The sequence below is a fragment of the Crocuta crocuta genome, unplaced genomic scaffold (genome assembly GCF_008692635.1).
Source record: "Crocuta crocuta isolate KB4526 unplaced genomic scaffold, BGI_CrCroc_1.0 scaffold254, whole genome shotgun sequence".
In the NCBI taxonomy this organism is placed as follows: domain Eukaryota; kingdom Metazoa; phylum Chordata; class Mammalia; order Carnivora; family Hyaenidae; genus Crocuta; species Crocuta crocuta.
In genome coordinates, this window is record NW_027530004.1 from 611,660 (window position 1) to 624,868 (window position 13,209).

At 41.0% G+C, this 13,209-nt stretch overlaps 1 protein-coding gene across 1 annotated transcript in view; it reads left to right on the top strand.

The window, feature by feature from the left end:
• The first annotated feature begins 1,899 nt into the window (after positions 1 to 1,899).
• The window catches only part of LOC144231256 (beta-galactosidase-1-like protein 2), a 47,777-nt gene continuing 36,467 nt past the window's right edge, over positions 1,900 to 13,209 (top strand). Inside the window, exons 1-2 of the mRNA XM_077763688.1 lie at positions 1,900 to 1,991; positions 2,144 to 2,341. Coding sequence (XP_077619814.1) covers positions 1,900 to 1,991; positions 2,144 to 2,341 — 290 coding nt within the window. The remainder of the gene's footprint in view (positions 1,992 to 2,143; positions 2,342 to 13,209) is intronic.

Sequence of the window (13,209 nt, forward strand, 5' to 3'; positions counted from 1 at the left end):
TCGTTTTGTGAGTTCGCTCCACCCATGGGGCTCCCTGCTGACACTGCGGAACCAGCTTGGGATTCTCTCTGCCTCTCCCGTGCTCACGCTCTCTCTGGGGGTGGGGGTGGGGGAGAAACTTTAACAAGCACACAAAACTGCTGGAGTCCCCGAAGGCCAGAGCCAGCCTCCAGGACCCCGAGGACCGGAGGGGCGGAGACGCCCCGCTCAACTCACAGCAGAGTCCGAGCTCCGCTCCGCTGTTCCTGGGCTTCGGACCCAGAGGCGCTCGGCGCGCCACGACGTGGAGGGGCCTGCCCGCCAGCCCTGCAGCCCAGGCGTCCCCAACGGAAGCGAGGGAAGATAAGCTACTGGGGGTGGGCCAGGGGCTACATGAGGAGTGGCGCACCTGCGGGCTTGAAGGCAGCTCTGCCGCTGAGAGGGGGTTGTGGGGGAAGATCCGCCATGGGCGGGGCGGGGAGCAGGTCTGAGGTGGGGAGGCCTGCCGGGAAGGGGTGGTCCCCGGGGTGGGAGGAGGCTGGTCTACGGTGGCCGGAGGGCACCGGGGGGTGGGAGGTAGTTCACGGCCCAGGCTGCCCCGGGGGCGGAGCGCGGGTCCGGCTAGTTCCCGCTGTGTCCCGCCACGTGGCGGCGGCTGCCCGGCCGTCTCTGCGAAGCCGGCGCTGGCGCAGCTCGGAGCCGGGTAAGGCAGGCTCTGGCCAGGGCGACCGCGGGAGCCCCGACCCTCTCCGCACCTCCCGCGCTGTGGCCTCCTTCCCAGCCCTGGGCCCAGCCTGCAGCCCCGGCCCCTCGAGTTTCCTCACTGTCCCCAAGTTTGCTCTAGGACCTTCATTCAGATTCCCTCGAGGCTCTCCTTCGTCCCTTTTGTGTCTCCCGTCCCCTCCCCCACCCCCCCACCGGAAATCTCTGAGCGGTCCCTGATCTTATTCGGTCTCCCAGCTCTCTTCACGCCCACTGAGGAGCCGAGAATGGCGTCCAGAGGGTTGTGCGCTCGTTTCTTTCCCCGTCTGTCTTCTCATCACCGGGCCCCGTTCTATTTTCCATCCGATTTCCCGACAGAAAACAGTCGAGTTCTGCCTTCCCGACTCTTGTCTAACGGAATCCTCACGAAGTCCCATGGTAAAGCTTATGAAGTTTATGGAGGCAACGAAGATGTTTTACTGATTCTGGCAACTCTTGCATTTGTTCAGAAAACACTTATTGAGCACTTGATGTGATTCAGGCTTTGCTCTGGGTAGTGAGGACACAGCCACGCCCCATGCAGAGTGCTTCCCCGTCCTAGAAGCTGTGCACCCCCATCTCCACCCCGGCTTTGCTAGGGTGCCCTGGCTCTGCCTACCTCGGACTCATAGAGACTCAGGGTGAACAGCATAAAGACAACCACGGCCCCCACAAAGATGACTCTGTTCTGGGAGCTAATAACGATGGTGTTCTGCAGTGGCAGAGAAGTAGAAAATAGGGTTAGGGATAGAAATTGGGACCCCGATACAAAGTAAGTCCGACATTCCAGCCATGTTCTCTGCTAAGCAGCACTTTATTAGGGTTGATACCTTAGCAATAGAAGTTCTCTGGCAAATTTCCCGCAGATTATCCTCTATTCTGTGAAACTTACTCGACTGAGGCTTGATCTTCTCTAAAATGTAACTGATGTCAGAAAACCCAGTTATTATCAGGAGGCTCTCGGTTGCAGCTGCCCTTCCTCCAGTCAGTAGACATGGCCTTGAGGTGCTGTCTGTGGTGAGTCCGAGTGGTGCAGAAGCCAAGAGACAGCTATGCAGAATTCTGCCTTCCAGGGAGGCCATATCTGTCCTCCTCACGATCCTCCACACCCAGACCTCACTCAACTCCCATCTCCTTCTCTGTCTCCAGGGTGTCTGACTTCTGTCTTTTCTGTTTAGCATGTTGGCCTTCTCGTTGGGACCTGTGGGCATTCTGTCCCTGTCTTCAGGGTTATTGGTAATGGCTCAATTTGGAGGAGATCTCCCACCCAGGTATGTTTGAGAGGGAAAGGTTGGGAAGTGTGTTTTTGCACTGGACGTGTGCTTAGGGCCCCTGAAGAAAACACCTTCTGATTTGCCCAAACTGTATGCCGCATGGTTAATTAACATCTTTAGGACTTCATGCACTTCCTTTATCCTTGCAGGATAAATCAAGTTTACCTGACTCCCTTTCATGTAAAGAATCACAATGTGGGTCTGAAAGTTGGAGGCTCAAGCTTCACACTAGATGGCTCTCCTTTCCTGATCATCTCAGGTACTATTCACTATTTCCGGGTGCCCAGGGAGTACTGGAGGGACCGCTTGCTGCAGCTGAAGGCCTGTGGCTTCAACACCCTTACCACGTGAGTGCTGGCCCCCTAAGTAATTATTTCCAGAATTTATAGTTTGAATTTCTAGCTCTGAGACTTTATTAGACCAATCTAAGCGTTGACCCTTTTAGTACTTTCTTCATTGTTCTTAGGATGTCTGAGTCTCCACTTGATATCTCCAGAATATCCTATTGGTAGAGCCTGCTCTGGTTGATCTTTGAAAGAGCTCCTTCTAAGCAGGGTCCTTGTGGCCTGCACTCAAGAGTCTACCTTTCAGAGGCAGTGGTTAGGACAGGTGGCTGTGGGTCAGGGGTCCCTAATGACTGAACAAGTTCAGGTACAGCAGGCCTCTCTCCTTGGATATCCTCGCCTGCCATAGGACTCATAGCCCCAGTGATGAGTCCAAGGACAGAATACTGTTCCAGAAAATGTTCTGTTTGTAGGTGGGTTTCATTGAGAATCAGGCCTGGCAAGTAATATAATTGTCCTGATCCTAGAAGCTGAAATTAACAAATATTAGCAATTTCTTTCTAGGCTTCTAAGCTGGGAAAGTGCTTATCCATTACTGTTTTGATATCAGTTTTAGTTTTGTTTTCTTTTTCAGTGATTTGGTTTTTAAAATACAGGTTTAGAAGAAAAAATATTTAACTGGAATTTTATTTGGTGAATGATAGGAGGGATGTTTTAAAGTATTTACCCTCTAAACTGTCATAATGCCTTTTACACACCACATTATTTTTCCTCTTTCTTCCTCGTTGTTTTGTTCCTTTGTATAGCATTGAACTGTTGCTTACAAAAGTAAAAAGTGTCACTCTTCTTTCATAAGCTATAAGACATTCTAAATCTCTCAAAGAGGAAGAGAACATTATCTCAGAATCAAGCAGGCTTCTACATTGGATACATTTAGCATATAAAGACTGAATTGTCTTAAAATTTTTTTTTGAGAAAGAGACAGACAGAAAGAGAGAAATTAAGCAGGCTCCATGACCATCCCAGGATTGTGAGATCATGACTTCAGCTGAAATCAAGTCTGATGTTCAACTGACTGAACCACCTAGGCATCCCTGCATTGTCTTTTTAAAAAAAGTTATTAAAAATGAATCAGCCAGTCTTGCAGAAACAAACCTAGGGTCTGACAAAATTAGATATGCTAACTTTCAGGGAAAGAATGAGTTCCAGAGGAATGGTGGAATGCCAGTCTCAAGAAAGGGGAAGAGAGAAGACACTTCACAAGGTGAAGGATTCTGAAGGGAGTCTAACAAAAGTGAGAACAACGTCTGGATTTATTGTTGTTTCTGATGCAAGATTAGAAGAAGCAAGGTTACCAGGGTTAGGTGTTGGCATGAGGTGAGAGTAGTTTAATTTTTTTTCATGTTTATTTATTTTTGAGAGAGAGAGAGACAGCGAGATAGAGTATGAGCAGGGGAGGGGCAGAGAGAGAAGGAGGCACAGAATCTGAAACAGGCTCCAGGCTCTGAGCTGTCAGCACAGAGCCCAATATGGGTCTCCATCCTATGAACCATAAGATCATGATATGAACCGAAATTGGGTGCTTAACCAACTGAGCCACATAGGTGCTGTGGTGAGGGAAGTTTAGCAATTAGGCCTCCATAGAAGTAGACGGTTACAGCAGAGAAGCTCTGAGGGTGTCTTTGGTGAGAAAGCAATAATCATTCAAAGATATGACATTTTACAACTACTCCACCATCTTGGGAGCAACACTGTTTCCCATTAACTTTTCAGGGGGCTTTAATCTGTGCCTGCCTCCCAGTCTGAAAATTGTAGGGCTGGTTTTTCTTTTTCAAGCAAGCTAATTTCCATTCTTGAAATCTTAAACAGGCTTTCAATCTTTAAGCATTTTTACTATGGATTCACAAAAACTTCACCTTCACTATCACAAAAACTTGGCCAGTGTCTGAGAATGCAGTGACGGGTTTTAGTACCTGACTGTCCTTGGTTATATTTTGTATTCTCTATTCATTCCCGTACTGTCACAACATGTAATCATTTTATCTTTATGTTTTAGTTGTGCTTGTTCCCCCCTTTTTTCAAATATGATAGTGGGTTTTTAGTTCTATATTCTGTTTTAGTGTCTGCTAGGCTATGTTGCTTTCTCAGCCTCTTGTTGCCTGCATTAAGGAATTATTGTCTTTGCTATTTCTAAAAAACATTGCCTTCTTTTGGAATGCTGGAGAGTCTATTTCCTTTCTTCTGTTAGCCTGAGAGGTAAATACTCTTCCTGGATGCTCAGGAATTTATAACATTCATGCTTGATTTATCAACTAATTCTCTCTTATGCTTTTACCCGCTTTGTAATGTGAAGACATTAGAATGCTTTATCCCTAGTTATTTCTTAATGTATGATATTGTTATGTATTTTAATTCTAAATAACAAGACTATTATTACTGCTGTTCTGGAAACTTTCTGCATGAAGAACACATTTTTGAATTTTCTGTTGTTTAAATTTGCTGGTGACAAAGTTCTTAGCTTTTGTTTATTTGAAAATCTCTTTATTTTCTTTTCGTTTGTGAGGAGTATTTTCACTGGTATAAAATTTTAGGTAGGCAGATGTTTTAGCATTTTGAAGATAATGCTGCTGCCTTCTGGCTTTCATTATCCCTTTGTAAAGTCACCTGTTCATTTAACTGAAACTTCTTTTCTGCAGTTGCTTTGAGGTCTTGAAGAATTTCCTTTTTTTTTCCAAATAGACATTATTTTTTAGAGGAGTTTTAGGTTCACAGCAAAATTGAGCAGAAAGTACAGAGACTTTTACCTCGGAGGAGAGGAAAGGTAATTACCAATGAGAAAATTAAGTTAATTACCAATGGCCATGATTTAACCAATCATACTTATATAATGAAGCCCCCATAAAACCCTAAGTGAAGGGATTTGGTGAGCTTCTAGGTTGGTGAACACATTACAGTGCTGGGAGAGTGGCGTGCACAGAGAAGGCATGGAAGCTCCGTGTACCTTCCCTATACCTGTCCTATGCATCTTTTTATGTAGCTGTTCCTGAGTTGTAGTCTTTATAATAAACTGGTAAAGCTAAGTGTTTCCCAGAATTTTATGATCAGTTTTAACTAATTATCAAATATGAAGAGGGGGTCATGGGAACCCCTGATTTGTCGCTGGTTGATCAGAAATAAAGATGACAACCTGGGACTGGTATCTGAAGTGGAGGAGTGAGGGACTCCTCCATGTCATCTGGGACTGAGCCCTTAACCTGTGGGGTCTGTGCTAACTCTGGGCAATTAGTATCAGAATTGAGTTAAATTATAGGACACTCAGTTGGTATCTGCTGGAAATTGGAGAATTGCCTGGAGTGGAAAAACCTACATATCTGGCATTAGAATTGTCATATGACTAAAGGGAGATAGGTTTTCCTTAAAGCCGGCAATTCTTTTCCTTCAGTACTTGAAAAATATTGTGCTACTTCCTGCTGGTCTCCATAGAGTAGGGTTGTACTCCATGTCTCATAATTGACTGTAATTCCCAGTGGGGTTCCTCTGTAAGAAATGCATCACTTCTCTCTGGCTGCTTTCAAGATTTTTCCTTTATTTTTAGTGTTATTTATTTATTTATTTTTTTTAGTGTTTCAATGAAAAAAAGGCTTTAATTTTTAGAGTACATAGTTTTAGGTTTATAACAAAATTGAGAGGAAGGCACAGAGATTTCCCATATAACACCAGCCCACCCACCCCTGCTAGAGCCTCTGTCACTATCAACGTCCCCTATCAGGGTGGTGTATAAGTTATAGTCAATGGATCTGTATTGACATACCATTTATCACCTCAAGTCCGTAGTTTACATTACAGTTCATTCTTGGTGTAATATATTGCTTGGGTTAGGACAAGTGTATAATGACACATATCCACCATTAATAGTATCATAGGAAATAGTTTCAATTCAATGTCCTAAAAATCCTTTGTGCTCCTTCCCTCTCTGCTCACTCCTGGCCACCACTGATTTTTTTTTTTTTTTTTTTTTTTTTTTGTNTGTTTTCCAGAATGTCACATAATTGGAATCATACACTATGTGACCTTTTCAGATTGGCTTCTTTCATTTAATAATATGCATTTAATCTTTCCTCCATGTATTTTCACAGTTTGACAGTTTACTTAAAAATGTTTTTTAAAAATATTTATTTTTATTTTTGAGAGAGTGAGACAGAGTGAGAGCAAGAGAGGGCTAGCGAGAGGAAGACACAGAATCTGAAGCAGGCTCCAGGCTCCGAGCTGTCAGTACAGAACCCGACACAGGGCTTGTGACCTGAACTGAAGTTGGATGCTCAAGCGACTGAGCCACCCAAGCCCCAGGCTAGTTTACTTTTTTCAGTGCTGAATGGTTTTCCATTGTATGAATGCACCATGTTTACTTATCTGTTTACCTACTGAAGGACATCTTGGTTGCTTCTAAGTTTGGGCAATTATAGGTGATATACACATCTGTGTGCAGGGTTTAGTGTGACCATGTTTTCAACTCATTTGGGTACATACTGAAGGTTATATGGTAAGAATGTGTTTAGTTTTGTAGGAAACTGCCAAACTATCTTCCAAAGCGGCTGTATCATTTTGCATTCCTACTAGCAATGAATGACATTCCTATTGCCTCACAGCCTTGTCAGCATTTGCTGTGGTCCGTATTCTAGGATTTGGACATTCTAATAGGTATGTAGTGGTATCTCATTCTTGTTTTAATTTGCAATACCCTAATGACATATCATGTTGAGCATCTTTTCATATGCTCATTTGTCATTTGTATAGGTTTTTGAGCTGTCTGTTCAGAGATTTTGCCTATTTTAAATTATATTACTATTATTGTTGAATTTTAAGAGTTTTTGTATATTTTGGATCATGGTCCTTTATGAGATACACCTTTTATAAGGGTTTCTCCCAGTTTGTGGCTTGTCGTCTCATTTTCTTGGTAGTGTCTTTTGCAGGGCATATCTTTTTAATTTTAATGAAGTTCAACTTAATTATGTCATGCAATGTGCCTTTAGTGTTGTATCTAAAAAGTCATTGCCAAACCCAAGATTATCTAGATTTTCTATGTTATCTTTTAGAAGGTTTGTAGTTTTACACTTTACCTTTATAAGTCTCTGATCCATTTTGAGTTCATTTTTGTGAACGGTATAAAATCTATGCCTATATCATTGTTTTTGTGCATGTTGCTCCAGCACCATTTAAAAAAAAATTTTTTTTTTTCATTACTGTATAGCTTTTGTTCCTTTGTCAAAGATAAGTGGACTATATTTGCGTGGGCCTATTTCTAGTCTCACTATACGATTTCCTTGATCTATTTGTCTTTTTTCTTTTTTACTCAGTGCTGCATTGTCTTGATTATTGTAGCTTCATGGTGAGTTTTAAACTTGGATAGTGTTGTCAATTGTTCATTGCTGTTAAATAAGAAAATGATTGACTTTTGTATATTCACCTTGTTTTCTGAAGCCCTGCTATTGATTGCTTAGTAGTTCCAAGAGATTTTTTTGGTCAATTCTTTTGAATTTTCTTTTTCTTTTTTTCATCTTTTGTAATTTTATTTATTTTTTTATTATTTTTTTTTACAAATAGTTTATTGTCAAATTAGTTTCCACATAACACTCAGTGCTCATCCCCACAAGTGTCCTCCTCCATGCCCATCCCCCCTCCCCCCCACATCCATCAGTCCTCAGTTTTTGTCAGCATTCAAGAGTCTCTCATGGTTTGCCTCTCTCCCTTTCCCCCACCATTTCCACCCTTCTTCTCCCCCTTGTTCCTCAGTTAAGTTCCTCCTAATCCTCCTATACGTGCAAACATATGATATTTGTCCTTCTCTGCCTGACTTATTTCGCTCAGCATAACACCCTCAAGGTCCATCCATGTTGCTACACATGGCCAGATTTCATTGTTTCTCATTGCCATGTAGTATTCCATCGTATAGATAAACCACATCTTCTTGATCCATTCGTCTGTTGATGGACACTTATGCTCTTTCCATGTTTTGGCTATTGTTGAGAGTGCTGCTATGAACTCTTTTGAATTTTCTAATAGACAAATAATATCATCAGGGAACAAAGAAAATTCTATATTTTTCTTCCCTTTATATCTTTTATTTCATTTCTTGTCATATTGCATTAACTAGGCTTTCTAGTACAATGTTGAAAAGAGTGGCAAGAAGGGATAACTTGCCGTGTCCCTAATCTTAGCAGGGAAGCTTCTGGTGTTAGCTGTAAGTTTTCTATAGATGTTTTTGTTAAGTTGAGGCAGTTTTCTCTTCCTAGTTTCTGAGAATTTTTGTCATGATTGGGAGCTCACATGGTTTTTATGCACCTATTGATAAAATTGTGAGTTTATTTTTCCTCTTTAGGCTGTTGATATATTTTATTAATAATTATTCTATTCAGGTCTTCAATTGACTGGATGCATCCTATCTCATTAGGGAAGGCAGTTTATGTTACTAAGTATGCCAGTTCAAATGTTAATCTCATCCAGAAACACTCTGAACTACTGTTTGACCTAGTGCCAGGACACCTGATTGCCCAGTCAAGTCGATGTAAAGAATTAACCATTACATCATCTGTCTCTCACTCTAGCTTTTGGGGCAGCAGTTTTCCCTGTGACTTCACTTCTCTGATGGGTAAGAAGAGTTGTTGCTTTTTAACAACTTTCAGCCTTTCAGCTTTATTCTTGTTGTGAATATGGGAGAGACAACTTCCATGCTTTTTATTTCTTGGACCAGAAATTGGAAGCCTTAATGATGCCTTCTGTTAATGAAAAACTTGCTCACTTTTTCTTGTTTTCCTCATTAGGAGGTTTGGCCCAAACTACCTACTACTTTGCTGGTAGTAAATATTCTCGATTCTTTTTTTCCACCTTCCTCTTGATTTTAGTTTTATTTTAAAGTAATATTTGATTAAAATTTAACATATATAGAGTATATAAGAGTTTAGCTCAATAAATTTTGATGAAGTGAACATACTATAACCAACCCCCAAAACCCTGTAGTGCACCAACATCTCAGAATCTCTCCCATTCCCTGTACAGTCATTGCTTCCCTTGAAAAGATTACTACTAGTTATTTTAACACATAGATTACCTTGGCCTGTTTTTGAACTTTGCATAAATGGAATCAGACAATATGTACTCTGTTTTGTCTGATACCTTTTGTTCAAGATTTTGTTTATGATATTCATCCTTATTACCAGATACTTTAGCTTGTTCATTCTCATTACTGTATGGAATTCTGTTGGTAATCATACCAAAATATATTCGTTTTGTGGATAGATACTTAGGATTTTTTTGGTTTCAGCCATTAGAAATAGTGGGGCTGCGAACAATCTTGTACTTTCCTTTTGGTGAAAATATGTAAACATTTCTATTGGATATACATCTAGGAATGAATATGATGGACAGTGAGGTAGGTGTATGTTTAGTTTTAGTAAGTAATGTCAACTAGTCTTCCACAGATTCCAAAGACTTTCTGAAGTCAGTAGCATTCTGTAAATACACATTGTTTTGCAATCATCTCCACTATCAATATTCAAAACTTTTTCATTATCCTGTACTATTCTATTAAAAAATAACTCCCCATTCTTTTCTCCTTTCATTCCCTGATAACCACTCTTCTTTCTTTGTGAATTTGTCTTTTTTAGGTACCTCATATACATAGAATCATATAATATTTGTCCTTTTATGTCTGGGCTTATTTCACTTAGCATAATGTGCAAGATTCACTTATGTTGTAGCCTGTATCAGATTTCATTCCTTTCTAACGTTGAATAGTATTCCATTTTATGTATATACTATATTTTGTTTATCCATTCATTCATCCATTAGGCACTTGGGTTGTTTCTGTCTTTGGGCTACTGTGAACAATGCTGCTATGAACATTGGTGTATAAATATATATTTGCATTCCTGATTTCAGTTCTTTTGTATATGTACCCAGAAGTGAAATTGCTGGCTCAAATTGTAATGCTTGTGTTTTTTACAGGAGCTGCACTGTTTTACATTCCTTCTAGCAAAGCACAAGCATTCCATCCTAATGATGTGGAATGGTATCTCATTGTGATTTGGGTTTGCATTTCCCTAATGATTAGTGGTACTGAGCATCTCTTCATGTATTTATTGGCCATTTATATATCTTTTTTTTTGAAGAAATATCTATTTAAATACTTATCCTTTGCCCAGAAACTGGGTAGTTTCTTTTTTTTTTATTGTTGATTTGCAGGAATTCTTCATGTATTCTGGATATTAATACCTCATTGGATATGTGATTGCAAATATCTTCTATTCTGTGAATTATGCTTTGTTGAAAGTGTCCTTTGATGCACAAAAATTTTAATATTTTATGAATTTCAGTTTGTCTATTTTTCCTTTTCTTGCTGCACCTTTGTTGTCCTATCCAAGAAATTATTGCTATATCCAATGTCATGAAGCTTTCCCTCAACATCTTTTTCTAGGAGTTTTATAGTTTTTAGTTCCTAGAATATGAGCTTCATGAGAGCAGCATTTTTCTTCTCTGTTTTGATGATCTTTGGTGCTTATAATAGTACCTGGAACATAGTAAGTGCTCAAAAATTTCTGAATGACTTCTATTTTTTTTCAGGTTTTTTTTTTTTTTGTTTTTGTTTTTTAGTGTTTATCATCTCGAGACACAGAGAGACAAGGCATATCATGGGAGGAGCAGAGAGAGGGAGATACAGAATCTGAAGCAGGCTCCAGGCTCTGAGCTGTCCGCACAGAGCCCGATGTGGGGCTTGCACTCACGAACCGTGAGATCATGACCTTAGCCAAAGTCGGACGATCAACTGACTGAGCCACCCAGGTGCCCCTATTTTTTTTTCAGTTTTTAATATTGATTTCATAAAATGAATTTACTTTGATTTGACATGGATTACACAGCATGGAATCTTGGAATTTTATTCTTATAATTGAGAAAATAATTTACTAAAAACATCATTTTGATGATAGTGTTGGTACAGGACTTGTATCTTTAGAGTTATTGCAGTTTTCATCTATATTTTCTAATTTATTTAAATTTTATACTTTTATTCAAGTAGCTAATTTCTATTTTTCAACAAAATTTTCCATCGACTAGAGAGTTCCACATTTATTTGTATATAATTTTGGCATTATATTCTATAAGCTATTTTAATATCCTTTACCATATTGGTTCTATTTCTTTTTAATTTCCAATTTCCCATGCAGTTTTTTTCCTGCTTTTTAATGTTCTACTTACTTACTTAATTAATTAATTAATTTTGAGAGAGAGAGCACATGCATGAGCAGGGAAGGGGCAGAGAGAAAGGGAGAGAGAGAAACTTCCAAGCAGGCTCCCCTCTGTTAGCCTGGAGCCCAATGTGGGGCTCAAACCCACAAATAGTGAGATCATGACCTGAATTGAAATCAAGAGTTAGATGTTCAATTGACTGAGCCACCCAGGTGCCCCTCCTGTTTTTAAAATCTTGTTTTTTGTTTTTGTTTTGCTGAGGTATAATTGACCAATTGTAACTGATTTATTAAAACATTTGTTTTGCATAGCGTAGTGAACTTTATAATGTCTAGCCTTTGGTGAGGGGACATTACACTCCCCACTTTTGGAAGAGACCTTAGGTTGTCTGACACTTTGGTACAGAAAGAATTTGGTCCAATATCTTGCTGGCTTAGGACACTGAGAGGCACATGAAATTGGTGGCTCAGACTCCTGTGGCCTGGGGTGGAGCAGGAGGTGGACAAGGAAGTGATTTATGACAGAACTTGGATGTGGGCTCAAGTTCTTGTTCATAGAGGCAGTTGGTCTTGGGTGGATGCTGGGGCAGCTGAAGGCACCTTTAGTGCTCAGGATGGGAAAATGCTACTGTGGTGGTTCTCATCTGCCCAGTCTGCCAGCTCATTGCTTTGGAACCACAGCTGGATATCTCCCAGGGTCTCTTACACAGAGTTTCTGCTGTGGATGACACTCTTGCAGATGTGGACAATAAAGTCTCCACAGTGGTGCCAGGGCCTCAGCTCATTGCATGGACCATGTTGGGGCCTTCCCAGACCATAGCCTTGCAGCCATGACCACTGTGGGGCCCGAGCTCCTATAGCTGTTGAAGGGTAGGTAGGAGGTCTTTCCCTGCAAGTTGTAGGCCATGCTAATGCTCAGCAAGGATGCTGTCTGGCACCTATAGCATCTTCATCCCCAGCCTGAAGCCCTTCCTCTCAAATTATAGGATCCTTTCCCTGATGTGTTATCTCTGCACCTCATCTGGCTTCGCTGTGACCAGAGTCCATTCTCAGATCCAGGAGGACCCTCCTGAACGAGTAGGCTCAGGGTAGGCAGGTAGGCCACACCTGCCACGCAGCTGCCCCACAGTAGGATGCCCCTGAAAAAGCCACCTGGGCTTTCTGGCCACTGGCTGAACACTGACAGCAGCATTCCTTCCCCTCCCCCAAAGAGAGCAACCGTAATATATTTAAAATATACCATGTGATGATTTGATATATGTATACATTGTGAAAGGATTCCAACCTATAATCCAGTTAATACATTCATCACCTCACATATTTATCTTTGTTTTGATGAGAACACTTAAGTCCTACTTCCTTAATAAATTTCAGTTATATAATACAGTATTATCAACTATAGTTACATTACACATTAGATCCACAGATTTTATTCATCTTATGATGAAAATTTGTACCCTTTTACCAATCTTTTCCCGTTTTCCCACCCTTTAGGCCCTGGAAGCCACCATTGTATTCTGTTTCTTTGAGTTCATTTTTAAAAATTTTACTCTTGGGGCGCCTGGGTGGCTTAGTCGGTTGAGCGTCCGACTTTCGCTTGGGTCATGATCTCGCGGTTCGTGGGTTCTAGCCCCGCGTCGGCTCTGTGCTGACTGCCAGCTCGGAGCCTGGAGCCTGTTTCAGTCTCTGACT